Source organism: Myodes glareolus, chromosome 6 (genome assembly GCF_982192425.1).
Source record: "Myodes glareolus chromosome 6, mMyoGla1.1, whole genome shotgun sequence".
Classification (NCBI taxonomy): domain Eukaryota; kingdom Metazoa; phylum Chordata; class Mammalia; order Rodentia; family Cricetidae; genus Myodes; species Myodes glareolus.
The window spans coordinates 63255050-63282279 of NC_142031.1; the positions used below are offsets into that span (position 1 = coordinate 63255050).

Consider the following 27230-nt stretch of genomic DNA (forward strand, 5'->3'; position numbering starts at 1 on the left):
AATATAGTCACAAATAGTATATGCTTAAAATAAAAGTCAAAGGAAATCAACCCAGAGCCATACGTGATGGCACATGCCGCTAACCCTACCAATCGGGGGGCAGAGGATGACTAACCTCCTAGTTCAAGACGTTAATAAAACAGAGAGACCCTGTTTCAAAACACATCAAAGAAATCAGTCTCAAATCTAACTGTGATGTGCTCATAAGCAGCTTAAATAACAATTTATTTCGAGCTGACTTTCACAGCTGCTAATTCATGAATAACTAAGCTAAGGTGGGAAGATTCCAGCAGGGACCAAAACAAGCATTCGAAGACACCCCTAATGCTGCTGCTTCTGGAAGACAAAGAGGTTGGGATCCAATTATTCAGTTTTCTAAAGTCAAGAGCAGAATATTTTGTAATAACTGGCTTAATTCAACAATTTATGTTCATATTTACAACTAACCAGTGAGGATGTCTAAGGCTGTAACAGAAAAGAAAGAACAACTGCACAGATACCTTGAGTGGATCTGCCAGCTCTGACAGCTGGTTGATCTTTAATTTAATTGTATCATACTTATTTTCTGCTTCAATTTTTAGATTTTTAAGAGTCTCCATGTTTTCTTTTTGTTGCTCCATATTTTTCTCAACCATTTGCATTTTTATTTTATTTTCCTCAGCTTCATCTTCCTGATAAAATTTAAAGAACATAGAGTTAAATACAAGTTATCCAACAACAACAATATATATACATATACTCTGAGAAAGGACAACAGTAAAAATCAGAGATATGATTAAAAAAAAACAAAAACAAAAAAAATGAAACATTTTCATGCTTAAACAGAAATTTACAAGGTAGGGCAAAAAGGTTCAAAAGATGGAAGGTATTGTATTAAGCAGTCAAGTAAAATAATGTTGTCTGAAACTATAACAAAAGTATATTCCATCTACTAGCTTCCTTTCAAAATGTACTTTGTATAAATCAGTATTTATTCTGTGCCAATATGGTACTGGCTAAGTAAAAAAAAAATTAAAATATAACCTATGGTTTTATAAAAGGTAGCTTATCAATAAGATAAATGAATAAAAGGAAGGAAACAAGACTACTAATAAAACTCAACAATCCTCATTGGCCAAAAGCTCTGTAGCGTAGGAATCAGAGCTGTTGCTCACTGCTTACTGTATGTAACATGCTGCCATTCATCATGTAGGACGTGAGTTACATGCTTCTTTGTTGTGCTCCAGAAAAGGGTAAACTGGATGTCACAAACAGAAGGCTAGAAAACTTAAATATAGAAAAACATGCAAAAAAAAAATGAGATGGAATATGAAGCTGGAAAAAGAAATCCAAGCTCAACCCTGACTGACTGCAGAATGCCAGGCACTTCTCTGAGACGCAGAGCTCTCAGTGCACTGTTTAGATGCACAGGCTTTGCTAACGTGTACTGTGTGTGTACACAGAAAAGCAGGGCAGTGGTGGTACACACCTTCGGATCCCAGCACTCAGGAGCCAGAGGCAGGCAGATCTCAGTGAGTTCCAGGACAGCCAGCATTGTTACACAGAGAAACTCTGCCTCAAAAAACCAAAAATCAAATGGAAAAAAAAGTGACACTTGTGAGCCAAAAAGCTAAGTTACAGTTTTATCCTTTAACATTTAAATGGAAGAAAAGCATTTTACCAAGGTTGCAATATCAACAGACTGGTGTTCTTCTATATTCTCAAGTTCCCGAATTTCAGAAATATTTTTTCTTATTTTCATCTAAAAAGGAAGTATTTAGAATTTAACAAAAACCGAAGTCCTTGGAAGACTCTTTTAAACTACAAAGCTCTACTATGCTTATCCCACAGCAGGATGCAGCAGTCAACTAAGGAGACATCTGTGTTCCTCCATAACCAGGAGGTGAGTGCTTCACATTCTACTACGATCCTTCTCACTACTAACCTACAGCCATGCAGAGTAGAAGAAAACTACCTTAGCATTCCAAATAACCACACTATTGAATCTATGAGAGAAAATGCTTCTCATAACAAATGTTTCAAATTATTGAAAGATTACTGTAGAAATAACAGTGTCTTTCTCAAAGACCCAAATAATCCCTGGGAGATCTGAGAGTCTCCATACAGTCAAAAGTATTTTCAGAAAAGCACTGTAATATTGTCCACCATTTTTATCAACGCTTTCTCTCAAATTTACAGGTACCTTATAACTGTATAGATCAAAAACCAAAACTTTGTTTTCATTTCTAAGTACTACTGGGCAGTGATAGTGCCTTTAATCACAGCACTTGGACAGCAGAGGCAGGCGGTTCTCTGTGAGTTCAAGGCCAGCCTGGTCCACAAAGCAAGTTCCAGGACAGCCAGAGCAATACAAACAAACAAACAAAAAACCAAAACAAACCTTAAGTACTGATAAGATACAACAACACTGTCTGGTTTTACATCAACTCCACACAAGCTAGGATAATCTGGAAGAAATCTTAATTAAGAAAATGCCCCACCAGTCTGTAGTGCAATTTCCTGATAGGTGACTAAAAAGGCCCAAGCCCACCACTGGCAGTCCTGCATGCCCTAAGAAAGCAGGCTGAGAAAGTCATGAGGAGAAAGACAGTAAGCATACTCCTCTGTGGCTTATGCACAGCTCTTGCTCCTATGTTTTTGCTTTGTGTTCCTGCTCTGACTTCCTTCAATGAAGGACTATGATGTGGAACTTTAAGCTGGAAACAAAACCTTTCCTCCCCAATTTGTTTTTGGTCATGGTCTTTTACCACAGCAATAAAAACCCTAATTAATACAACCCGTAAAAGAAAGTTATGTCTAAGAATACAAAGGGGATTGAGGCCAAACTATTTGAGAACATGAATGACAAAAATATACAATTAACTTTGATATGGTTAAGAAAAACCAAAGGCTATTATTTATTTTTGTTACCTTTATTTCTTTATAATGCAGCTGGCACCTTTTAAGAAGTTCTTCATTTCTTTTAATATCCTTCTCAAGGGCAGACAAATGGTGCTGAAGATTTATTATGTGGGTCTTTTTATTTTCAATTTCAGTCTCCAAATCACTTGATAGAAAAGAGGAAAAAATAAACTCTTTTATTAGATATCTTGCTCTTTTACAACAAAAAAAGTTTATTTATAATAACTTATTTACAAAACCCTATATCAAATTTGATATAGCCCTATCAAATTATTTTATGAAACTACTAAGTTATTAGTGAAAACTAGCAGAAATGTCAAAAGATCATCTAATCATAAGTTTTACTTATTTGATTAACAAATATTAGACACAAATTCTATTCTTCAGGAATTATACATAGAGGTAGGTGGGGGCAGAAACAGGACAAAGATTCAAACCCTCAAAAAGAAGACAACCGGACTATACGCAACATTAAATATGAATAGGACAAGGAACTTTATGTCCTCACAACTACAGGAATGCAAATGTTGTTCTGAAAGAATGTTTTACCAGCTAGGTCAGCTGGGTAGAGCACAGGAATACAAACGCACAAATACACTGTTGGTGGTGACAGGAGACTGAAAAGAATTGCTTAACAGCCTTTGTTTAAGAAAAACAAATGTTAAGAATATATAGGGAGTGGGGGGGGAAGAGGACATAGAGATGGAAAACAAAGAGGCAGAAGCCAAAACCATTAAAGGCCTCTTTGCAGCAATGGAGCAAAAGCTATAGTTTCAGTGTTTTGCTTTACTAGTTTACACACGAAAAAGACAATCTGTTACCTAATAAGACATACTAAACATGAGCTAAGTATACAAGTTGCTTGTGTGAGATGAATGTACTCCAACAAACAGTGATCATCGGTCTCTAATTCCGCACTGCACTTGGCTGGTTTCCTCAGTACCAATCACGTATAAACTACCCACCACTCCTTAGCACATTTGACAAGCACTAAGTGGTTGCTGTGTGAAGGAACAAATGAAAGCATAAACTCTGGAGGCTACTTCAGCACTGCCTATCGAACAGTCTCACCATGCAGTTCAACAACACACAAGTCCTAAGAGCCTACTCACACATCATGCATGCTTTCCTAACGGGACTGCTTCGGGATGAGAAACTAAACCAAGTGCCACAACATTCACTTGGTGGTTTGTTTTTTCTCCTCAATCTTTTCCTACACTAATCAAGACATTTTATTTAAAATTACCAAAACCTTGTAATAACTTCATGCTACTTTAGTAACCACATGAAAACTAGTCAGCATCTGAAAACAAGAAACTTCAACAAAGCCCTCATTTCCTTATTTTGCAAGTCACTTAAAACTTAGAATCCTTTAACATTGGCTCAGTATTTTTAGATGCCCTTCCTTTCCCTCTCCTTCCTTTCTTTTGTGGTGCTGGAGGGTGAATCTAAGACTTCGCACATGGTAGCCAGGACTCTAGTAAACCAATGATCCTTCTGCCTCAGTCTCACAAGCAGCAAGGTCAGCACCAGCACTAGATCTTAAGCCAATTTACTATAAACATATACTAAATCATTAACTAAAAGCTTAACCTATCACTTCACCAAAGGGAATTAGTTTAGTTGGGAATTCAGGATATCAATGATACCAAAATTTCTTTTTTGCAAACCTCTCTAGTAATTAAGGACATGACTCTTAACTTTTCAATTTTTTGATTCGTTTTTCTATTTGGATACAGGGTTTCTCCGTGTAGCCCTGACTGTCCTGGAACTCACTCTGTAGACCTGGCTGGCCTCAAACTCAAGAGATCCACCTGCCTCTGCCTCCTCCCATCAATTCCTTGACTAATGTGCACTACCACCTCTCCCTCCTGATTTAACTTCTCAACTTATCTTCTCTACCAGCCTTATTTTCCTAGGCCTATGTTTTTGCTTTTGGTTTTTGAGACAGGGTTTCTCTGTAGCTTTAGAGCCCGTCCTGGAACTCGCTCTGTAGACCAGGCTGGCCTTGAACTCAGAGAGATCTGCCTGCCTGATTCCCAGGGGTGATTAAAGGCGTGCACCACCACCGCTCAGCTCCACTCAGCTCCTAGGCCTGTGTTTTAGCTGTGTCAAATGATCTTCTTTCTTGTTTTCTCAAACAATGTCTATATATGAGACAAATAAGGAAGGTTATGTCTGAACGCAGCTCAGCACGCTGAACTCTAGCTAAAAAAATAAAAAATCACTGTGACTCAATAGTGAGCAGCAATACAGCTCCATCTTCCACATGGACTGCTTCAAATCTCTAATCCATCCTTTCACAGAAGTGAACTAGTCTTTTCTGTACCGTTCCAATTTCAGTACACGTATTGCCCAAGCAAGCACTAGTTCCCACTCTATACAGTGTCCTTACAGCTTGTGGACAGGTGGCACTGTGTAGATCAGCTGTTGAGGACATTCTGTGTATTTGGTACTCAATATTACTGTCAAAATATATGCTAAATTCCACATCAAGTGAAATAAACTTTTAAGACCAAACACTCAGATAAATCACAATACTTCTCTGAGGGAATCCCTATGGGCAGGCTATTAAAGAAGACGGAATCCAAAGGAGACAGTGGGAATAATAAAGTAAAGCTAACTTAATCAAACCTTATTTCAGAATCCACATCTCTGCTTAGAAACTTGGGCCTTGTGTTTTCAGATGAATAATAACGACCTGCAAACACTTGATCGCCGTCAGCAGTAAAAGCTTCTCTACAATTTTTAGGTGGCTTTTGGGATTGCATGACTGCACGAGCTACAGAATTATTCTAGAATAGAAAAGAAAGTAATTTTTAAAACACTGTCAACGTATTTCTGATGAACATACTTCAAAATTTTATCTACTGGTAAGAAAATTCAAGTGTTTTTATTTTAGAAATATTTAGAAATAATTCTCAAAATAACAACATATTTATGAAATACTTTACAAATACCCCAAAGTAACAGGTCTTTTGGGGAACAAACTGCACAAACAACCAACTCTATATTATCCTATAGATTTTCCCATGCGATGAAAGAACAACAGAAACGGATCAACGAAAAAATCCAGTTATGAAGATGTTGACTCATTTGCCTTACTTTGATTAGCAGCACTGTCTCTATGCTCCGCATGTCAATCAGGCTATTTGCAACAACAGCATTGTCTATTTCTAACGCTGTCAGAACAGTTGGAAACTCCGGATGATAAGCAGCTCTAGGAGACAGAGGGGGAGGGCAACTTAACAAACTTTAAACAAAAAAAAGAGCAAAATTATGCAATTTAATGGGTAAGTATAGTAAACTATAGAGAGAATATGAAATATCTGCTAATAATTTGAAGACATGTCTGTACGAGATTTATTTATTTACTGAACAAGTACACCAAAACAGTGTGTGAAGACACTGTTCTAAGCACCTAAAACAATACAAGCTCACGTAATGTCCTAACAACCACTATAACATAGCCTCTCTATTTTTGTGATGAGGATGCTTCAGAGAGCTTAGTAAGTTCCCTAAAATCCTACAGATACTTAAGTGGCAGGCTAGAATTTAAAGTTGGCAATAATGATTTAAACCAAGACACACAACCATCATGGTCAAAACTGATTATAGCAGTTATAATTTTTATTATAACTGTACAGAAACATAAAAGTTAGTTAATAAAAACACATTTTAAATAGTTAAATAACTATTTCACTGAATAAATGGATCTGGAGATGGCTCAGCAATGCTTAATCTGCAAACATGAGGACATGAGTTCAAATCTTCCACATTCATATAAAAAGCTGGACATAGCTTCAAGCCCATTACTGAGGCAAGCAGATCCCGAAAACTCACTCACCAACAATCGTTTCATAAATGAATAAAATGCACCTTAAGTATCTGATACAGTTGATGTTCCAATAGTTGTTTTTTTATATTAAAATGTATCATTGTTATATAAGTTCTTCAATGCACATATGCACAAGTCCCCTTCATTACATTTAAGTCAGCTAAAAATTATTAAACCTACTCCCATCATATCAAAAAAGATCTTATCAATAGCCAGCCAACAATAAAAATACTACAATTTAGATCTGTCCACTACTTCAACAACTTTATACTTTAGCACATTAGACTGGATGCCAACACACTGACTTTGCTGTCACCCACATCTGTTTTATTAAACTATAATTTCTATAATTTCTCAATCTTACCAAAACTTTTTCTCAGGCTCTGCCTGTTAAGCCTGAATATTTTACAAAGCCAGGCTACATTTTCTCCCAGGCTCCACTTTCTATGAGAAAATTTCTCAGCAGTACCCTCAGCTGCTTCTCTCCTCGTCACACCTGCACATTCAAAAACTTATCTACTTTAGTCTTAATAAAGACATTCTTACTGACAACTATAAAGACGTATTATTAACAAAAACCCCTGCAGCTACCACAGTTGTATATCTTAAGTGGAGTATCAGTCAACTTCCTTAGTGATTTGCAGCAGTTGGTTTAGACTTTTCAACAGCATAATTTCCGAGCCTCCTACAACTCCAGTGCAATGCCCTCATTCTCAGCACATGAACTGTAGTATCCGCCCCCACAAAAATTAGCAGCATACTGCACAAACTTAGTTCACCTTCATACTCTTCCACAGTATACTCTAAGTCAGAGCTGCTGTATATTGCTATCTCTGGAAACACATCAGTTGGAAAACACCAGGTTAGCTGGGCAGTGATACGCCATTCCCCATCACCTGGCCCCATGGCAAATCACAAAGCAGTCCTCACAACTGTTCAGGACTAATAGGGAGCTGGAGGGATGGCTCAGCGCTGAAGTGCTTGCTGTTCTTACAGAGGACTCCAGCACTGACATCAAATGGCTCACAACTGCCTTTAACACCAGCTCCAGGGAATCAAATGCCCCTTTTTAGCTCGGTGGGACCTGTACTCATCTGTACAAACCTCAAGACCCCCTACCCCATTAGTTAAAAATGAAATAAATACTTCATTAAAACAAACAACATAACAGGCACAAGAAGGTATTCTCCCTCACACAGCTTTGTAGAACAGCTTCCAACTTCCCCTATCTGGACCCCATCAGCAAGTAGGCCACCAGTTCAGGTGTGTTTCTGTCCTTAGACAAATTCATTACTTAAAGGACTAGTTATTTACCATGTTCCCAAATCTCACTAATACATGACTTAATGTTGTGGAATATTAGTTTGGGAAGTGTTATATTTGTTTATGCTGTGGAACATTGGTTTTAATGATGCAAAGAAGTATTGTGTTCTTTTATATTGCATTTGTTTAACTCTGTGAAGCTGTGTTACTTTGCCCGTCTAAAAGACCTGATTGGTCTACTAAAGAGCTAAATTGCTAATAGCAAGGCAAGAGAAAGGATAGGAGGAGCTCCAAACAGAGAAAATAAATTGAAGAAAAAGAAGGCTCGGGAAGCGAGAGGAGGAGTAAGAACAAGGAGAGGAGGACAGAGGGGGGCCAGTCGTGGCCACACAGCCAGCCACAGAGTAAGAGTGAAAGCAAGATATACACAAGTAAGAGAAAGGGAAAAGCACAGAGGCAAAAGACAGACTGGGCAAGCTAAGACCACGCATTTATAAGTAATATTAAGACTCCACATAATTTATTTAGAAGCTGGGTGGCTGGCCTCCCAAAAAAGTAAAAAAAAAAAAAAAAAAGAAAGAAAGAAAGAAAGAAAAAAGAAGAAAGAAGAACAACCACAACAACTTAATGACTCCCTAATTTGAATTACACCTGTATCTTATGATCCAAACTTAACTAATGCTTAGAAAGAAACAAAGGCAACTATATGTTGGCATACAAATTTACTCAAAAATGAATCAGGTAGCATTAGACTTATTAAACAAACAGAAATAGGGATTTATGAAAGTGAAGATAACAAGGAATAAAAATTCAATCTTGGAATTCAATACATTTATAATACATTTATTTTCTTTCACCTTTACTGTCCCTATGAGAGGAAAACAGGTATGTAAGCATCCTGTGAAATACCCTTTTAATCGTGCACACAATTAAGCAAAACCAGAGACAGTATTTATCTGATTACCTGAGTCTCACATCATATACCTCATTCCGAAATTCAGAAACAATTATCTGAGGCCGAGCGGTCCCTGGCGGATAAAATTTTTTCATCAATGATTGAAGTACTCTCTCATCAGCATGATTATGGCAACAATAGGCTTGCAGAAGTCCTTTCAAGCAAGATTCAATGGCCAAAGCAAGTTCTGGATCCCGCAGATGAATGCAAGCACCTAAAAGTGATACACACACAGACACATAAAAAAATTATAGGATTCATAAATATTTAAGTAATATAGTTCTACACAGAGGTCACTACCTAGAAGAATGTGACTAAAAAGTTTCTGAAACCCTAAGTAGAAACAAATGAAAACACATTAGCATGGACTCTGAAACTAGGAGAGGACTGGAGATCAGAGTGTTTAAATGAAGTAACAAACAAGAAGGAAGACATTTATAAGAAGCACACGAATCTGAGAGGAATGCTGCTTTTGTTTTGTCTCTTTATTACGTATTCATGGTAACAGATTGGCTAACTGATTAATATTTTTTCCCTAAATTCTTTCTCTTCTCAGTTTTAGATCTAAAAAAAGACAAAAGAAAAGGTAGGCATTTAAAGTGATTTTTTCATTATGCTTAAAAAACATGAGCCCAAAGTGATAGTACATGCCTATAGTCCCAGCACTCAGGAGACTGAGACAGGAAGATCAGGATTAAGAACTCAAGACGATATACATCAGACTATCTGTCCCACACCACCGCCCAAACCTCCTAGTTCAATTAAAGTTAATACATAACCAGATGGCTAAACAGAATCTTCCTATAACTAAGAACCCAAGTTAATGACAATACCTAAAGGGCCGATGGGCTTATGGGTGAATTGTCTTCGCCTGTACGCATCATCTATTGCCTCCAGCAGAGCTGGAACATGAGGACCAAATCTTTTCAGTCGATCAGTTTTACTATCTTTCAGTTCTTTTAATTGTCTCTGATTATAGTTCAGTGTATGCCTCACATCTAAATCTTCTCTCCTAAAATATAAAAGCAGGAAAGGGAAATATATTATGTACTAAGTTATACAAAAAATACTAGGGTTGTGTCCATATTTCCATGTAAACCAATAACCTTACTACACAAAAAATGTGGGTTCATTTTATTTACAAATTGAGTTACCAGACAAAAGCAGCCAGCAGACCTCAAAACTCACATTACAGGTGCTGCACTAGCAATGGACCGAGAACCCCACAGACTGTCAAAACATGATTTAAGTCTTAGAAAAAGAATTGGAGTACATGTCTATCAGCAGTGCTCTCGGAGGTGAGCAAGACGGCTACTCTGAGCTTTCCAGGCCAGTCAGCATTGCACAGTGAGATCTGACTCAAACAAACCAAGTCAAAAGGATCTTTACTGCTCTCACAAAAAGAGCTGCTTTCTCCTCATATTGACAGCAAAACTACAAATATGCGAGTAAGTGGAAAGTGTAAACTTACTTAATCCGGACATGTTCTTGTTTGTCCTTTTCTATAACTTGTTCGAACTGTGCAGCCTCCTGATTGACGGAACTTTCCTGGTCCTGCAAGGCCTGTACCTTTTCTTTCAACCAACAGATTCTTCGTTGCCTTTCCAAGCGCTCTGGTTCCAAAGACTGATCAGTGCTAAGGAGAGTAATAAAACAAAAGTAGGAAATGGGCTAAAGGCATCCTAACATTTAAAAGTAGAAGTCACTGTAGCGAATTTTCATTAGTATCAATACAGAAGATGCACCACTCACGGTGCCTAATCATTACACAGAGAGAAGACTGGAAATGCCATGCTAATGTACTACCTTTTCTTTAGCTCCTCAATTCTTTTACAAAGCTGTTCATCATCTTTCTTCAATGCTTTATATTCATTTAGGTAACGGTTATACAAAACCTGACCCAAAAAAAAAAAAAAAAAAGATTTTAGTTAACACGTAGAAATACATACACATTCCATCGAAACACACCCATGATCACTTGAAACAACATTTGATTTGATTAGATTTTTTGAGGCAGGGTTTCCCTGGGTAGCCCTGGCTGTCCTGGAACTCACTCTGTAGACCAGGCTAATATCAAATTCACAGACATCTGCCTGCCTCTGCCTCCCAAATGCCAGGATTAGAGGCCTGCACCATTACTGCCCGGCTGAAACGATATTTTTTTAATGAGGGAATGAAACATATTTACTTTGATCCAGGTAGAAAAACACTATTTAAAAAAAAAAATAACACACAAGGAAAAGCTAAGACAGCACTGATTGCGTTTAGAAGAATCCTCCCACCTCGGCATCGTTAAAGGCTCTCGTCCTCGCAATGACGTCTGTTTTCAATGCCATGCATTCCGGAGCTCGGGCATTTGTCTCTTCACTAATTTTTTCTAGTTTATCTTGAATATCTTTGTACTTTTTTTCTGCATCACTAAGTCTGACCTTTAAGTAAAATAAAATACTCTAGTTATTTTTCTTCAATAACAATAAGAACATAAAAAAAATGGACCAATCACAGTCCAATAAAATTAATTTTACTCAAGATATTAGGTAAGGGCTGAACAGGTAGGGCACCCACTGTCAATCCAAACAACCAAAGTTCAACCTGAGAACCAATATACTGAAGAGAACTGACTCTCTTAAGCTGTCCTCTGACCTCTTGGCATGACCCAAGGCATCTCTGGATGCCACAGTTTACATGCATGTGCACATGCGTGCACACACACACACAAATAAATAAATGAGATGAAGCCTTTAAAGTTAAAAGAAAAGATATTAGGCAATCACATACATAAAATACAAAAATATAATTCAATTTGGACCCATTTAATTATATAATAGATGCTATCCTGAGTATACAAAGAAATAGTGTCTTTAAATGAAAAAGATTTAAGAAAGACACAATGTAACAAAATACACACAAGCTGAATATCATGTAGAATATATCGTATCTATACTTATAAAAACATAGAAAAAGAAACTGTAGGTATGCCATGAAAAGTCAGGATGGTTCAAGGAGAAGCATTTACGTTAGCAACAGGAAGGGTGTTAATTAAAGTGTACCTGGATATAAGTTGAGGTCCAAGTTCTAGGAAAAGACACTAGAGCATGTGCAGAGTTATCAGTATCTACTCCAGAAATCAAAAATAACAGAAGTTCAACTTAGAACACAATGAAGTGAAATGAGATGATCGGTAGAAAAGCTTTATATTCCATAATCCATAGATTATAACTCAATCCTCTAAAGTAAAGATAATGTATAAATCTACATCTTGGTATCTGATTATCTTCAAACTTGTTGAAGGCAAGGTGGCAGGAAATTTATAGGAAAAGTTTGAATAATAAAACAAATCTAAAGTCTTACGGGACCAGAATGAGACAATGACAACAGGGATGAGTTAGAAGGACGGGAAGGAGGGAGGTGTCATTTAAAACAGGAGCGAGCAAAATTCCTCTATAAAGGATCAACATGTTAGCATTACACCCTCAGCTCTGACCTTGGAGCTTAACAAAGACACCTGGGTCCGGGGGCTCACACCTGTAATCCAACACTGGAGACAATAAAACAAGAAGAATACAAAATTAGAGCTTGGTAGACGAGGAAGACACTAAAGAAGGGAAAGGAAAAACAAGGCAAGCAACTAAGGATGATGTGGTAACGAATGGTTTCCTTTTTGTTGTTGTTCTTTTGTTTGTTTGTTTTTCAAGACAGGGTTTCTCTGTGTAGTCCTGGCTGTCCTGGAATTCACTCTGTAAACCAAGCTGGCATTGAACTCAGAGATCCACCTGCCTCTATCTCCCAAGTACCGGGCTAAAAGGCATGAGCCACCATTGTCTGGCTAAAAATTGTTATCAAGTTAACAAAAATTCAAAGTTTGTATGATATATTATTTCATCAGAAACCTTCTATTCAAAAGTCAGTCTACAAACAATAATAAAGTCATATTAAAAGTGCTGCATAAAAAATGATAGGAAGGCAGAGCAGAGGCAGGTGGATCTCTGTGAGTTCGAAGCCTGCCTGGTCTACAGAGCAAGTGCTAGGACAGGCTACAAACTACAAAGCTACACTGAGAAACCCTGTCTTGGGGGGGAAAAAAAGGTTAGGAAGGGGATTGGACAGATGGCTCAGCAGTTTAAGAACACCTGCTGCTCTTACAGAGAGTTTAGGTTCGATTCCCTGAAGTCACATGGCAGCTCAAAACCCCTTCAGTTCAAGGGGCTCCAACAACTTCTTCAGGCCTCCATGGGCACCAAGCACACAAGTAGGAAAAACACCCATAGAAATAAATTTAAAAAGATAAATGGTAGGAAGGATATAACTATCACTATAAGATAGTCCTTACCCTCCAAAAGTTTAAACTTTTACTACAGAAATACCAAATGCTTACACAGAAGAGAGTTCTATAGCTTTCTTCAAAACTACTAGCTTTTGAAAAGAGATGAGCACCTATTACCCAAATTAGGTTCCATTATTAGACTGGGAAGTATTTCTTAAGGAAAGTACTTAAGAACTTTTTCTACAACAATCTGAGAAGTATGGCAAAGAGGATAAAAATATTTCGAGAAAAAATTTTAGGCTATTATGTCAGAAACAAAATTTGAGGTGAGAACGGTGGCAAGGGTTGAACTTCCACTTCTTACCTGAAGAGGGAATGAGAATCCTCGCCTAGAGATGTCAAGGCAAATACACTATTCACTGCTACTATCTTTCCATAGACGGATCAACAATAGAACCCTTAAAGTAAAGGCATCTGTTGCTTTGAAGACAGGGAAGAAGCAGTAAGCTGGGGAAGATTACATCCTAAATTTCAAGATGCTTGGGGCAGAAATTCCTTAAGCAAAGGGGAGAATAAAATACTAAGAAGTAAGCAATCTACAACGAGAGAATAGGATCAGTAAGGGCCAGACACAAATCACAACGACACACAGAGTAGGGTGTGGAAGAACCAGAAGTAAGTAATCCATGACGACACAGAGTAGGATGTGGAAGAGCCAGACAGAAGTAGTCCAAAATGACAGAGTAGGATGAGGGCCTTCTTATAAAGCACTACTTCTTAAGTTGAACTGTACCCCATGTGACAGCATGTAATAGAATGTGAGTCCAAAAAATTAATGTTTTAATAGTAAAATCCTCCCGAATGAACAAAATGCATAATGAATTTAAGGTGTTCCTGGCAGTACTTGCCCGTGCTGTATCATGCACCTTCACCGCAGGCTTGGTTCTGAACACAATATGAGCACTTTGCACTATATACACCATTACGTCACATAAACACCCACACTGTCTAAATTATACCTCAGCTCAGGTCTGAAGAGTTTTATGTTACAAACTGAAGTATTGTTACTGTATACATAAAGTTAGAGCAACATAATGGCTTAATTAAGGAGAACAAAGACATTAATATTTTCTTTCCATCATTCTATAGCTTATATCAAGTTATTGTATCTCTAGATTATTACTGTGTTAAGGTGCTTGCTTTTAAAAACTGCTCTGAGTTTCTGACTCCAGTTCCATAAAAAACGACAAACCATCAGAACATTGCTTAAACCAGGCATGGTGGCACACACCTTTAATCTCCGCACCCGGGAGGTAGAGGCAGAAGGATTTCTGAATTCAAGGGCAGCCTAGTCTACAGAGAGAATTCCAGGACACCCAGGGGTACACAGAGAAATCCCGTTTCCAAAAACAAAACATTGTTTAAAAAATCCCTTGAGATTAGAACAGTATTTCCAAAAATTTCTGAAATGAGCCTTCTAAAACGCTTTCTGCTACTTTTTACTCATATTGTACTTTGTACTATGTATTTATATAAAGTGGCATTCTCAGCACTGATAAAACTAAGACATCAACTCTGAAGAAAACACTAAAAATATGTAGCACAGCATCAAATACAGAGCTGAAGAAAACATTAAAGATGTATGTAGCACAGTACCAAATGCAAAGCTAAAGATTTAATTACTTAGGTAAAAAATAAAAAACAAACCAAAAAAACCCCACCCATCTTACTATTATACAAATTTGCGCTAGTCTTTAAGGTAAAATTTTATGTTCAGAAAGGATTATGTTAAATTCCTTTGCCAGGCAACGGTGGCACGTGCTTTAATCCCAGCATTGAAGAGGCAGAGACAGGAGAATCTCTGACTTCAAGGCCAGCCTGGTCTAGTTCCAGGATAGCAATGGCTACATTGGAAAACCTTGTCCCAAAAAACAAACGAAAATTCCTTTATGATTTACTATCAGTAAATGTTTGATTTACAAACGTATTTTACGTACCTACATACACGTGATAAAGGGTTAGGTGTGGAGAAGTTGTAAGAAGCTCTACCTACAAAGATCAAAGGAGCTACGAGTTCCTGGTGAGGGAGGTCCTTCAGTCTATGTGTTGCTTTTATCGGTTAATGAATAAAGAAACTGTCTTGGGTCTGCACATAGCAGAATAGGACTAGGCGGGGAAAAATAAACTGAACGCTGGGAGAAAGAAGACAGAGTCGGGGAGATGCCATGTGGCCGTAGGGGGATGAGCCGGAACCTTGACAGTAAGCCACGTAGCGATATACAGATTAATAGAAATGGGTTAAATTAAGATGCAAGAGCTAGCCAATAAGAAGCTAGAGCTAAGAGGCCAAGCAGTAATTTAATACAGTTTCTGTGTGGTTATTTTGGGAGTCTGGGCGGCTGGGAAATGAACAAGCGGCCTTCCTACATTAAGTTCCACTTCGGCACGACAGTGCAGGAAGCTGTATGTACAGCTCAACAGTTAATATACTAAATATCACGGACCTATACTTGAACAACCCTAACAAGTTATCTAATACAAACTTGACAAATAGGAAATCTAGATTCTGGATCACAAATCATAGCACCCTGAAGTTTCTCCAGACACTGTTCTCACTTCTAGTGTCTTCGGTTCACTAATACTTCACTTCAATATGAATCTACCGACAATTACTTCAGTATCTCTCTTTCTCTCATGTGTTTTATGTTTCAACTCCTTTACAAAATCCTACTGTCCACATGCATGAGAAGTCAACAGTCAAGGCTCAGACAGAATTATTATAGACAAATACAGGTCTGTTTCAAAAAAGCTGCTATATATAATCTTTGGAAAAGTACAAAACTGGTTCAAATTTAACAGACTTAAGTATAGATAATATACAGACGGTTTGTAGATCAAAACCAACATCAGTAGTCTCATGACCTAACTGATTATATCCTTGTAAGAACCTCTTAGTACCTGCTGTTCTTCCATTTTCCTATCAAGTTTGGCAGCACGCTCTTCACCAATTTTGATATTATCTCGAATAGCATTTAACTGTTTTTCAATTTCATTGACCTGAAATGTAATCATATACAAAATTATTACAAAAAACATTTATGAATTAAAAAAGTTATAAATGTTACAAATGAATATAAATGAACAAAAGTGAAAATTACCACTGCCCAAGCCATTTCATGTTTCAAATACTCTAAGTTAGTCTTCATTGTACTTAAACCAGCAATATTTTGAAAACGTTCCTCTTTCTCCAAACACTGGCGCTTTAGTTCAGTAAGTCGCTTAAAAGAAAAAAATTATTTTTATAAACATCAGAAGGAAATACTCAGTAAATATGTTATTTAGATAAGGCCTCAACTAGTATCACACAAACGCTTGCTAAAAAATGGAATAATTAAAGTAAAAATAAAAAGACTTTAGTCTTTTGGTACACTTGTGCTAAGTACAATAATTTTGCTAAGTTCTGCACTATAGAAATGATCAACTATTATGAGTAAAGTATGACAGGTTCAAGATCACACAAGTCCTCAAGCTTCCTTTCATTTCCTGCTTAATTCCCTATCTAAATATTTCTAACTCTTAATTCCTCTCCAAAGGCTAGACAAGCCTAATCTTCCAGATAAAACATAACAAGTACCCAAGATACCGGAAAGACAAAGAATGTATTCCCCCAATCAAACAAGTCCTAACTTTCTTTTAATAATGAATGAAACAAATACAAAATATGTCATTAGAACAAGGTATTAAGTGGCTCCCAGAGCTCATGTTCTTTACACCTATGTGGATGGTTCCCTTCATTCACATTTTCTATATTCAATCAAGCCTCAATACTGTAATCTTACTGATTCCCTTTCCAATCCAATTTACCTTCCCTTAGCTAAGATTATTTCAATCTACTTTGAAATCCTTCCAAACTTACTTTTCCTGCCTCCTGATTTCTTCACTAATGCTCCCTGCCTTTGCCTTCTGAGGTTATGAAAGTCAGCAGAGGGAATCACTCAACAATTTTCAGCATTCTAAAGTAGCTATCCACAGGGACTGCTGGTTATCTAAAAGGTCATCTCTATCCCCTACCTGTCTTGGATCCGATAATCTCATTTCTCCGTTCTCACGGAGTTTCGTGAAAACTACCTGTATCTACTCCACTTCCTAACTCTACAGATCCGGCGCCTGTTTTCTCCCTACTGAAACTTGACCTGCCATAAACATCTGTGAAGACTCTGCAACGTAATATACTGAGAAGTCCTGTCAATTTCTACATCTCTCAGCCATAACCACTTCTCAAATCTCTCTTGCTTTGTCTTATACGGTTTCCTCTCATAGTTCAGACTTGGGTCTGCCTTTCCTGCTCTTCTAGTGATCTAAATAAAATATATTATGTATTCGGACTAAAAAAATGTTATCAACATCAGATTTTACTCCGATGTTTCTAATTTATAGAACCAACTTCCTACTCGGTAATCCCATTAGATAACATATAAAAGCAAGTCAAATTTTTGTTTAAAACAGACTGAAACAGGGCATGACTGGTAGAAGTTATTTAAAAATTCAAAGATTACAACAATTTGGCCTGTAAGGTACGGTGCTACAACAGCTTACAAGCCACTGGATGCCTAAAGGCCACTATCCTGCTGGTGTGATCAGTCACCTACTATAGAGACATACCAGGTTTATCGTCAGCTTGCGGCTTATACTCAACAAAATATATGTTATGTAACATTTCTAAAATACTTATAGTGGGAATCAGTGATGCCTTGTACAACCAATTAGTCATACAACAAGGGATATGAGAGGTAAGATACAGCCTTATCTTCTAGTTTAATCTAAAAGATGAAAAAAGACACACACATCCATTATTACAAAACAAAATTAATTCCCTAATTATAAAAATTAAATGTCATATAATTTAGTGTGCTAAAAAATGTCATTCATTTTAGGAAGACATGGATTTATACACAGGAATTTTGATACTTTTAGCTTAAGTAATCTAGGAACTGAGCTCCCATCAAAACCATTTACAGCATTTACAAACCTCTTCTCCTTGATTTATCTGCTCCTTTGTTCTTTCTTTTGTTTCCATAATATATGAATAATCCTCCTTCATCTGCTCAAGCTGGGTTGCTTTCATGAAGAACTATACCAACAAAAAGAAAAGTACACTTAGACTTCCTAGGCTCTTCTGTACCAAAAAAAAAAAAAATAGTCCACAAAATCTTAAATCAAGTACATAAAAAGCATTAAAAAATGTAAGCACATATACATAAACACAGAGAACATATTCTATTTTACATTAAAATTACTAAATCTGTTACATCTGCACAGTCAACTATAAAAGCTCCTAATACCTCATGAAAAAAATACCTTTAAGCATGAAAATAATACAATTTGGAAATTTAAAAAAGAATTCCTGTATTTTCATACATTCTACTTTCAAAGTAAAAATGACATTACATTCCTATCTTTGATTGAATGAATCTAAAATTTCTAGAATAGGAAGTATCAAAGTGCATTCAGAAGATTATACACTAAGTTTTAGTAGTAATCAAATAATTCTTTAGCTTTAAAGTTTTAAATGGTTTAAAGTTTGTTATTAGGTTATACGTGGCCAATTCATTCCAATGTATTTTCTTAAAGGTTATTTGAAAAAAAATCTATTCTTTAAGAATGAAAAGTCAAATTAAAAATATAAAGATCTATCAAAAAGCAATACCTACATCTTACTTGGCAATGTTTAAAACCATTTTACAATATTACTTTAAGTGGGTGATTCTGAAGGGAAAAAAAAATTCTCAGTACCCATTATCTGAGCAGTTTCTATGTGTCCGAAAACATGACCTTAGGTAGGTTTGTATTTAGTTTATTCTCTTACTTTGTATTTGTCTCCCTCATTTTTAGACTGTAAGAACTGCTTGCTCATCTCTTGTGTTAAAACAGAAACTGGATTGTCCACCTGAAAGAATTTTTTTAAAAGAGCATTAGAAAATATTCCATTTTAATGCTTTAAACCAAACTATACATTATAAAAGACCAGTGGTCAATCAAGAAAGCTAAGCTTTAGGCCAAGTTTATAGCACTAGGACTAAAATACTAAAAGCAATGTTATACATTTTTAACACAAGATAATGCTTTAAAATGGAACAATACCAAAATACACTGTCATTCAGCATTCTACTACAGAAGGTACAAGCTCAAGAAGACGCTCATGTGCCTTTATTGGGTTTTTCAGGGGATAGAGAAATGGCTCAGTGGGGAAAACACTTGCTATGCATGCAGGAGAACTGAAGTTCTGACCCTCAGAACCCATGTAAAAGTCAGTCAGCAAAGCCAGCCAACTTTAACCCTAGCACTTAGAGAACAGAGACAGGGAGAGTTGGCTGGCTAGACTAGTTGGAATTAGTAAGCTCTGGAACAGTAAGAGAACCTAATTCAAAAAAGTGGTGAGCAACTGAAGATACCCAATGTCAACTTTGGCTTTCCACATAAACACTTACACCCATATGTACATGCATACCCAACACACACACAAGCACACAACAAGATAAAAAGTAGGCTTTTCACTTTCATATAGTTCTAATGTTACCAACATCAAAGGATAATGTAGGTAAATACATCGCATGTGAGTCAGCTTTTCTACATTCTTATCTGAACTCTGTCCTTACCCCTATTATGCAGTCAGTGAGCTTTTAAATACACAAAGTTCAGTCCAGTTACAAGTGATCAGATCAAGTAACCAGATCAGTGATCAGGCAAGTACTGTTTTCTCATAGCAGTGCTTTAAGATTTCTCTTTCTAACTTTGTGAGGACAATAGAAAAGTCAATGGAAATATATCATTTAACATTTGGAGCACAAACACTTTAAATAATAGCTTAAACAGAAATACAATTGGCTACCAGAATATATAAGATGAAAAAGTTTTGACTACATACTCTGCTTTGAAAGATTCAGAGTGCTTCCTTAATAACAACTATGGTACTATCAACAAAGCAACTTATGATACTAAAAATAATACAGGTTAATTATACAGAACTAATAAAAGAAAGTGACACTTTTCATTTTCAACATTAAAGTGACAACTGTCCAATTTTTAAGTAAAACAACGTTTTTAAAAACACCTTCTTTAAGTGAATGCTGGTGCTTTCTTATTGCTTTCAAAAATGCTTACAGTTCAGTGTGACGGCGCTCATCTTTAACTCCAGCACTTGGGTGGGGAGGCAGACAGAAAGATCTCAGACAGTCTGATCGACAGAGCGAGTTCCAGGCCAGCCAGAGCTACACTGTGAGTCTGTATTTCAAAAGGAAAGAAGAGGAAGGAAGCAAGAAACATGTTTCACTGTGCTTCCCTAGACCTTAATTATATCTGACTTCTTGAAAATGAGACCTGCGAGTCCCTATACTGCACAGAAATTTTATATTATTAAAATAAATTTTAACAAGATATTGACTATGCTAACAAAACCAATGCACTAAAAATGGAGCACACATATTCTTATCAATTTACCATGAAGCAACCTTATTTACTTATATGCATGTCAAAGGCAAAAATCACACCAACAAAATGATAGCTTCATTAATTAATCTGAAAAAGAAATATAGCAATTACCTGGATGTTAAAATGATCAAGAATTGCAATGAGCTCTTCCTTCTTAGTAGAAACCACGGTGCCTGATTATAAAAACACAAAGACCAGACTCCTTGTGAAATACAGGGAAAAGGTACAATTATCTATAAAATGCAAATATTGAGCACATTTATCAGGTCAACAACAACAAAAATACCAGTAAGCACACGTAGTTTCAGAGTGACATAAGTCATTATATCAAATAGAGAGTAGGGAAAAAAAAGCACGTGTTAGAACAGCGCATGTGTCTTCCTGTGGGAACCAGACAGTATCTTCTCAATAACTGAACACTCACCTCCCCTTCAAGCCCTTTCCTACCTTCTAGCTCTAAGCTGTAAAAGTCAAGGGGAAGAAAGGATACCCACAGTTAAAAACAAAATGACAGAGCCTACTTCAAATTAATTCTGTTACATGGTGTTGACTTTATGTCCTATAACAACTAAGTAATATACACAAATACTATATGTATTGAGTAACCAAGCAGGTTACTAAATGAGGCTTCAAAAGCCTAGGACGATATCACAGGGACAATCATAAGAACTTTTAACTATTGACTAATATTTTATAAGAAACAAGGAAACCAACAAACCTTTTTCACTTTTTAGTTTGTAAGATCGACTTCCGTCCACACTAATGTGTTGCTGCACAACTATGGAGTCGCCATAGACATTTGCCCTGAAGGCATCATCACCTCTGTTCCTTAACGTTATTGAGATGTCTGCTGAGCTGAAACAATGAGGTGAACTTGAGTTACATGATGACACAATGCAATATGTTAGATTACAGCAATTTTCAAGTCCACTATTCAATCTGATTAACATGTTAGTTAAGGGTCATATTCTATCACATATGTTAAAACTAAAGCTGAGAGTAAAAGCAGGAAGCATTTCCTGATTCATGTGAGCAAAATACTAATGCTTTGTCATACAAAACTATTTAAATGAAATCTTGGACAAATTTCTAGTGAATCTGTCAATAAACTCCATCCCTTAACATTTACAGGAAATGCAGAGAAAATGTTCAAGATGAGCTTCCCTGTGCCCTACAGATGTTGACTGACACATCAACATTTGCTGTACATACTCCCATCCTCCTCTTTGTAAGATGCACTTAGTCACCTATCAGTCTATACCTACATCTCCAAAAATTAGGCTAAATGTATGTAAATCTGCATGGAACAATCACTCTTAAAATTCAAGTTTAGAAAAATAAGCCACACTTCAGTGAAGACTCCACTAATGTGAATTACACAGATGTCTTAGTTAAAGACATCTTAGGGACCCCTAATCAACAGTACAGGAAGCTGTGTGAGAAATATAGAAGAAACACTATAGCATCTTCGCAACACTTCTGTTGCAAATCTAAAATACATTTTTCTTTTTCTCTTTTTTTTATTGGATTTTCGAGACAGGGTTTCTCTGTAGTTTTTGGTGCCTGTCCTGGAACTAGCTCTTGTAGACCAGGCTGGCCTCGAACTCACAGAGATCCACCTGCCTCTGCCTCCCGAGTGCTGGGATTAAAGGCATGCGCCACCACCGCCCGGCCATTTTTCTTAATTAAAATATTAACATGATCAAACCAAAAAATGATGGTTCATTAGAGCTACAGTTTTGAGGTCTCAACAGCGAAACCAACCTGGTGAGATGATGAAACCTGCAGGAGCTCTCAAGATGTGAACCTAGCCAACTGACAAAAGAACCATGTACCCCAGTCACAGAATCAAAGACAGACAAACTCACTTCCTTCACACACACCCAACTAAAGCATTACTAACACCTGCACGCAGGAGTCTGGGTGGCCAAGAGTAAGATGAGGAGTGAGACATAGAACACAAACCCCACAGATCAAAGTCACATACTCAGTTATCACAAAGAGACGGGGAAGGAAACTAACACACAGTGAGGCAGAACCAACCAAGAAAAGGGACTGGTGGAGCACGCCTTTAAACCCAGCACTCAGGAGGCAGAAGCACGCAGATCTGTGTGAGTTCGAGGTCAGCCTGGCTTACATAGCAAGTTCCAGGGCGGCCAGGGCTACAGAGAAACACTGTCTAAAGAAAACAAAGACCGAAAGGATGGTAGAGGAGAATCAAAGAAGGCACTACAAAGATACACACAACAAAGTAGCCACACAAAAAGAAAATTAGGTCTGAAATAACATCTAATACTTTTAAATTAATGGTCCCAACTATTTTATTATTTCTATTATTTATTAGCCACCCTAATGCTGCAACTTTTAAATGCAGTTCTTCATGCTGTGATGACCCCCAACTATAAAATTATTTTCATTGCTATTTCATGACTGTAATTTTGCTACTGTTACGAACTGTAATGTAAATATCTACATTTTCCAATGTTCTTAGGTGACCCATATAAAAGGGTCATTCGTTCAACTCCAAAGCAATCAACCCACAGGGTAAGAACCAATGTAATAAAAGTTCAGTAATTTTTAATTTTACACTTTCACTATCAATTACATTTTATTCACTTACTTGTCATTACAAAAGGATAAAGAAAAACTGGAACTAGAAAAAAACTAAGTTTTATTAGTTGAAGTGCAAAACCCTAAGCAGAATCCCAATGCTTTAAAACAGCCATTCTAACTATATAGAAAGTGACTGAGTGTTTGACTGGCTTCCTTAAACTAGCCAATGTTTTTTCATGAGACATTTTATGTTAAATATGTTAACCTATCTTCTCAATTTGGGAAGTACTGAGACACAAGCAAAAATTTCTTAAGACATATCCTAACTATAGTTTAGAAACTACTAGCTTATACAACAACTGATTTTCAAGGATAATTGCCTCAAGAGGGAACATGTATATATCATAAGCAGAGGTAACAACAGTAAATAATTTGTTTTGGGAAACCAATTTAACTAAACAGCCCTTGCTGAACTGGTCCAGGCTGGCTTGGAAATATAGCAAACATCATGTCTCTGTCTCCTCAGTGCCAAGATTACAGGTATGGGCCACAATGTAGCTTTAGTAACCGTTCTTTAAATAAAGCTAAAAGAGCCTTTAATAAATGTATTGCTAGCCAGAACTGTTGACACATGCCTTTAATCTAAGCACCTGGTCTCCGTAAGCTTGAGGCCAGCCTGGTCTACACAGCAAGTTCTAGCCAGCCGGGGCTACACAGTGAGACCCTGTCTCAAAAACAAACAACCTCATCAAAAGTTCTCATTTTTTCTTCCACTCTCTGTGATGTATTTAGTATCCATAAAACCGTCTTAGCTTTTTAATGATTCTTACTCCTGCAGACGGGCTACTCCACTCTGACTGTATCTGAAATTATACTCTTGTCCCCTAGTAGCCTACTATGTCTGGTCTGGAAGTTATCCTAAAGACATCATATTCAGAGAAGGAGGCCAACAGAAATATTTGTTGGGACAGAATTTCAGTAAGATAAGTAAAAGCAAAAACTATACTAAAAAACTGTCATCAAATAGTTTTTTTCTCAGCTAGGATGGGAAATGATTTCCTGTGTACCTTTTCTTCTTTTCTATCAACTGGGAATCCTGAATTAAGGTTAAAATTCCTAAGTTCTTCAGCAATATGTAATTAAAAAAAACAGGCATTCTTCATTTGTATTATTCCTACTCTTTGTTTATGTATTAAAATAAAGAGAAAAATGGAGAGAACAAATAGAAATCTGGATCCTGTTCTGTCAAGTATTAGTATCAATTATTAAAGTTTCCATTCAATAAAATCACTAGCTACACAATGTAAGAGAATGAAACAAAAGCTGGGCATTATTATGAGAACCTAAGACCCTTCTAGAGGGTATCTTGGGTGTTGGGGAATATTATTTTAAGGTGTGTTGCTTTTGTTTATACTGCATTTGTTTAACTCTGTGAAGCTGTGATTCCTTGCCTGTCTAATCTAAAACACCTAATGGTCTAATAAAGGGCTGAACGGCCAAGAGCAAGGCAGGAGCAAGGATGGGCGGGCCTGACAGGTAGAAAGTATACATAAAAGGAGAAACAAGGAAGAGGAGCAATAAGGAAAGGGGAGAAGGATGTCAGGGGTCAGACAGACAGACAGCCACCCATGGAGTAAGAGGAAAGTACAGAAGTAAGAAAGATAAAAGCCTAGAGGCAAAAGGTAGATCTTAGGAAAAGATGGCAAGAAATAAGCCAACCTAAGGAGGAGCATTCATAAGAAATAATAAGGCTCCATGTAATTTATTTGGGAGCTGACTGGCAGCCTCCCCAAAAGAGCAACAAACAAAAAGCCAAAAGAGGAAAACATCACACAACACCTGGGCAGTGAAAAGAACAAGAGGAACTGGGAATGCTGCACAGTCCTTGTCTAACAGAAGGGAAAGCAGAAGCAGCAGGAGGGTGGACAACACCATCCTGACTCCCTAGAAAAGGGTTGTCAGCAGACAAAAGGCTCCAACAGCAAGGACGTAAAATTAGACAACTGTTAAGTTATACAAAAACAATGTCTAACAGAAATAGGAATAAAGCCAGACACAACTGAACACAAAATTCCAGCACTGGGAAGGCAGAGGTAAAAGGACAGGAAGTTCGAGACCAGCCTCCGTTATATAACAAGTTAAAGGACAGTCTATGCTACACAGAATTCTATTTCAAAACAAATACAAAGTAGTATGAATGTTAACCTACAAGGCAGTACCATGACTGCTCATCAAGGGTCCAGACAGTATACGTGTGACTGTGATCCTAAACTCATATTCACTAAGAGAAACAGCCAGAGATAGGATACTTTTCTAGGAGTCACAGAAAGCTAAAGAAAGAAATTCTGCACAGAACAAGTTGGCTCAACACTGACTTTGCTCTCATCCCTATCATGTTAGTAAGATTGCTGATACGAAGTTTAAGCAAAAACCCACAAAGATATATATTTAATAAATATTTGTCTAAAAAATACATAAATTTGATGCTGAGGAGCATTTTCTGTATTCTGTCAATCAATGTTTTAAATAAACGCTGATTGTGGCCAGGCAGAAAGTATAGGTGGGACAACCAGACAGAAAGTAAAGGTGGGGCAATGAGAGCAGGAGCATTCTGGGAAGAAGGAAGTTCTTTCCCCAGTCCTGCCCAGATCACCTAAAAAGCAAGATGTGACCTGTCCCGCTGAAAAAGGTACCGAGCCATGTGGTTAATATAGACAAGAATAATGGGCTATATAAGTTAGAAGAGCTAATACGAAGCCTGAGCTAATGGGCCAATCAGTTTATAACCTAATGTAGACTCTCTGTGTGATTTTCTCTGGGACCAAACGGCTAGGGAACAGGGCAGGACCAAAATCCCAACAAGCCCGGCCCTCATGTTACAAATTTGTTGCTGCCATTTCTCCCTTAAAAATAGCAAGTTTAAATGGAAGGTGCACAGTACTAAGTAACACAGGCTATCTGCCCAGATGATAAAAGGAAGCAGAAGGCCATATTGGCAACAAGGGCAGGACGAAGGACTAATATCTGAAACATCTCCTTGGAGACACCCGCTCTCCAGGGTTCTAAAGTGTGCTTCTTACTAGAGAATAAAAGATCAGCAGAGAACACTTACTTCTGTCCAGCTTTTACAAAACCTTTTAAAGAGGATCCTCTATTAGTAGCAACTGCTTTTCCACCAAGACCAACTATGAGAGCGGTGAGCACAGCACTCTTTCCACCTAAAGAAACACATTAAAAAATTCATAAAGATAAAATGCTGACTTTATAACTTCATTCAAAAAGATGGCCGAATCTGTCTCAACATTTGTAAAATGTTACAAATACAATTATAATTTTCTTCCAGTGCTAAGGTGGTAAACTAAGGAACGTTCCCCATCAACAACTACCTCACTATCACCAGTAGGAAAAACTCATACATTTCAATACCAATTTTGTACCCACAATAAGAAAGGAGAAAAATGGTTACAATCTTTCCAACCCGAAACTCAGTCTATTGTCTTAGTGCATCAAACTAACAATTACCGGGCTGGAGAGATGGCTCAGAGGTTAAGAGCACTGACTTCTTCCAGAGGTCCTGAGTTCAATTCCCAGCAACCACACAGTGGCTCAAAACCATCTGTAATAAGATCCGGTGCCCTCTTCTGGCATGTAGGAATACATGCAGACAGAATACTGTATACATAATAAATAAATCTTTAAAAAAAAAAACTTTCAATTATATTTACATATGTAATTAATTTACATAATTTGTCATTACATTTTAATTTAATTATGGCTACTCCTTTCATCATAAATTTCTAGGCACAGAAACTTTAAATAGCTTTCAAATGTAAGAACCCAACATGGGAAGAGATGTTGTCTCTTTACAGTAAAGATGCATCCTGGAACCAGCACATGTATTCATCGAACACATTAAATGGAAAAAATTAGAAAAATCACATATTTCTAATTTAATATTCTTAATTTAG

General features: G+C 37.1%; 1 protein-coding gene across 2 annotated transcripts in view; it reads right to left on the bottom strand.

Moving 5' to 3' along the window:
• The window catches only part of Smc6 (structural maintenance of chromosomes 6), a 61254-nt gene that overhangs the window by 23334 nt on the left and 10690 nt on the right, over positions 1-27230 (bottom strand). For both annotated transcript variants that reach the window (XM_085690856.2, XM_048439711.3), the window contains exons 4-20: positions 26375-26480; positions 21428-21564; positions 20821-20882; positions 19088-19168; positions 18251-18352; positions 16380-16499; positions 16180-16278; positions 11240-11386; positions 10764-10852; positions 10429-10593; positions 9791-9969; positions 8967-9171; positions 6007-6121; positions 5536-5696; positions 2911-3046; positions 1661-1741; positions 501-671 (exon numbers count right to left, since the gene is read on the bottom strand). In XM_085690856.2, the coding sequence (XP_085546982.1) occupies positions 501-671; positions 1661-1741; positions 2911-3046; positions 5536-5696; positions 6007-6121; positions 8967-9171; positions 9791-9969; positions 10429-10593; positions 10764-10852; positions 11240-11386; positions 16180-16278; positions 16380-16499; positions 18251-18352; positions 19088-19168; positions 20821-20882; positions 21428-21564; positions 26375-26480 (2156 nt within the window). The remainder of the gene's footprint in view (positions 1-500; positions 672-1660; positions 1742-2910; positions 3047-5535; positions 5697-6006; positions 6122-8966; positions 9172-9790; positions 9970-10428; positions 10594-10763; positions 10853-11239; positions 11387-16179; positions 16279-16379; positions 16500-18250; positions 18353-19087; positions 19169-20820; positions 20883-21427; positions 21565-26374; positions 26481-27230) is intronic.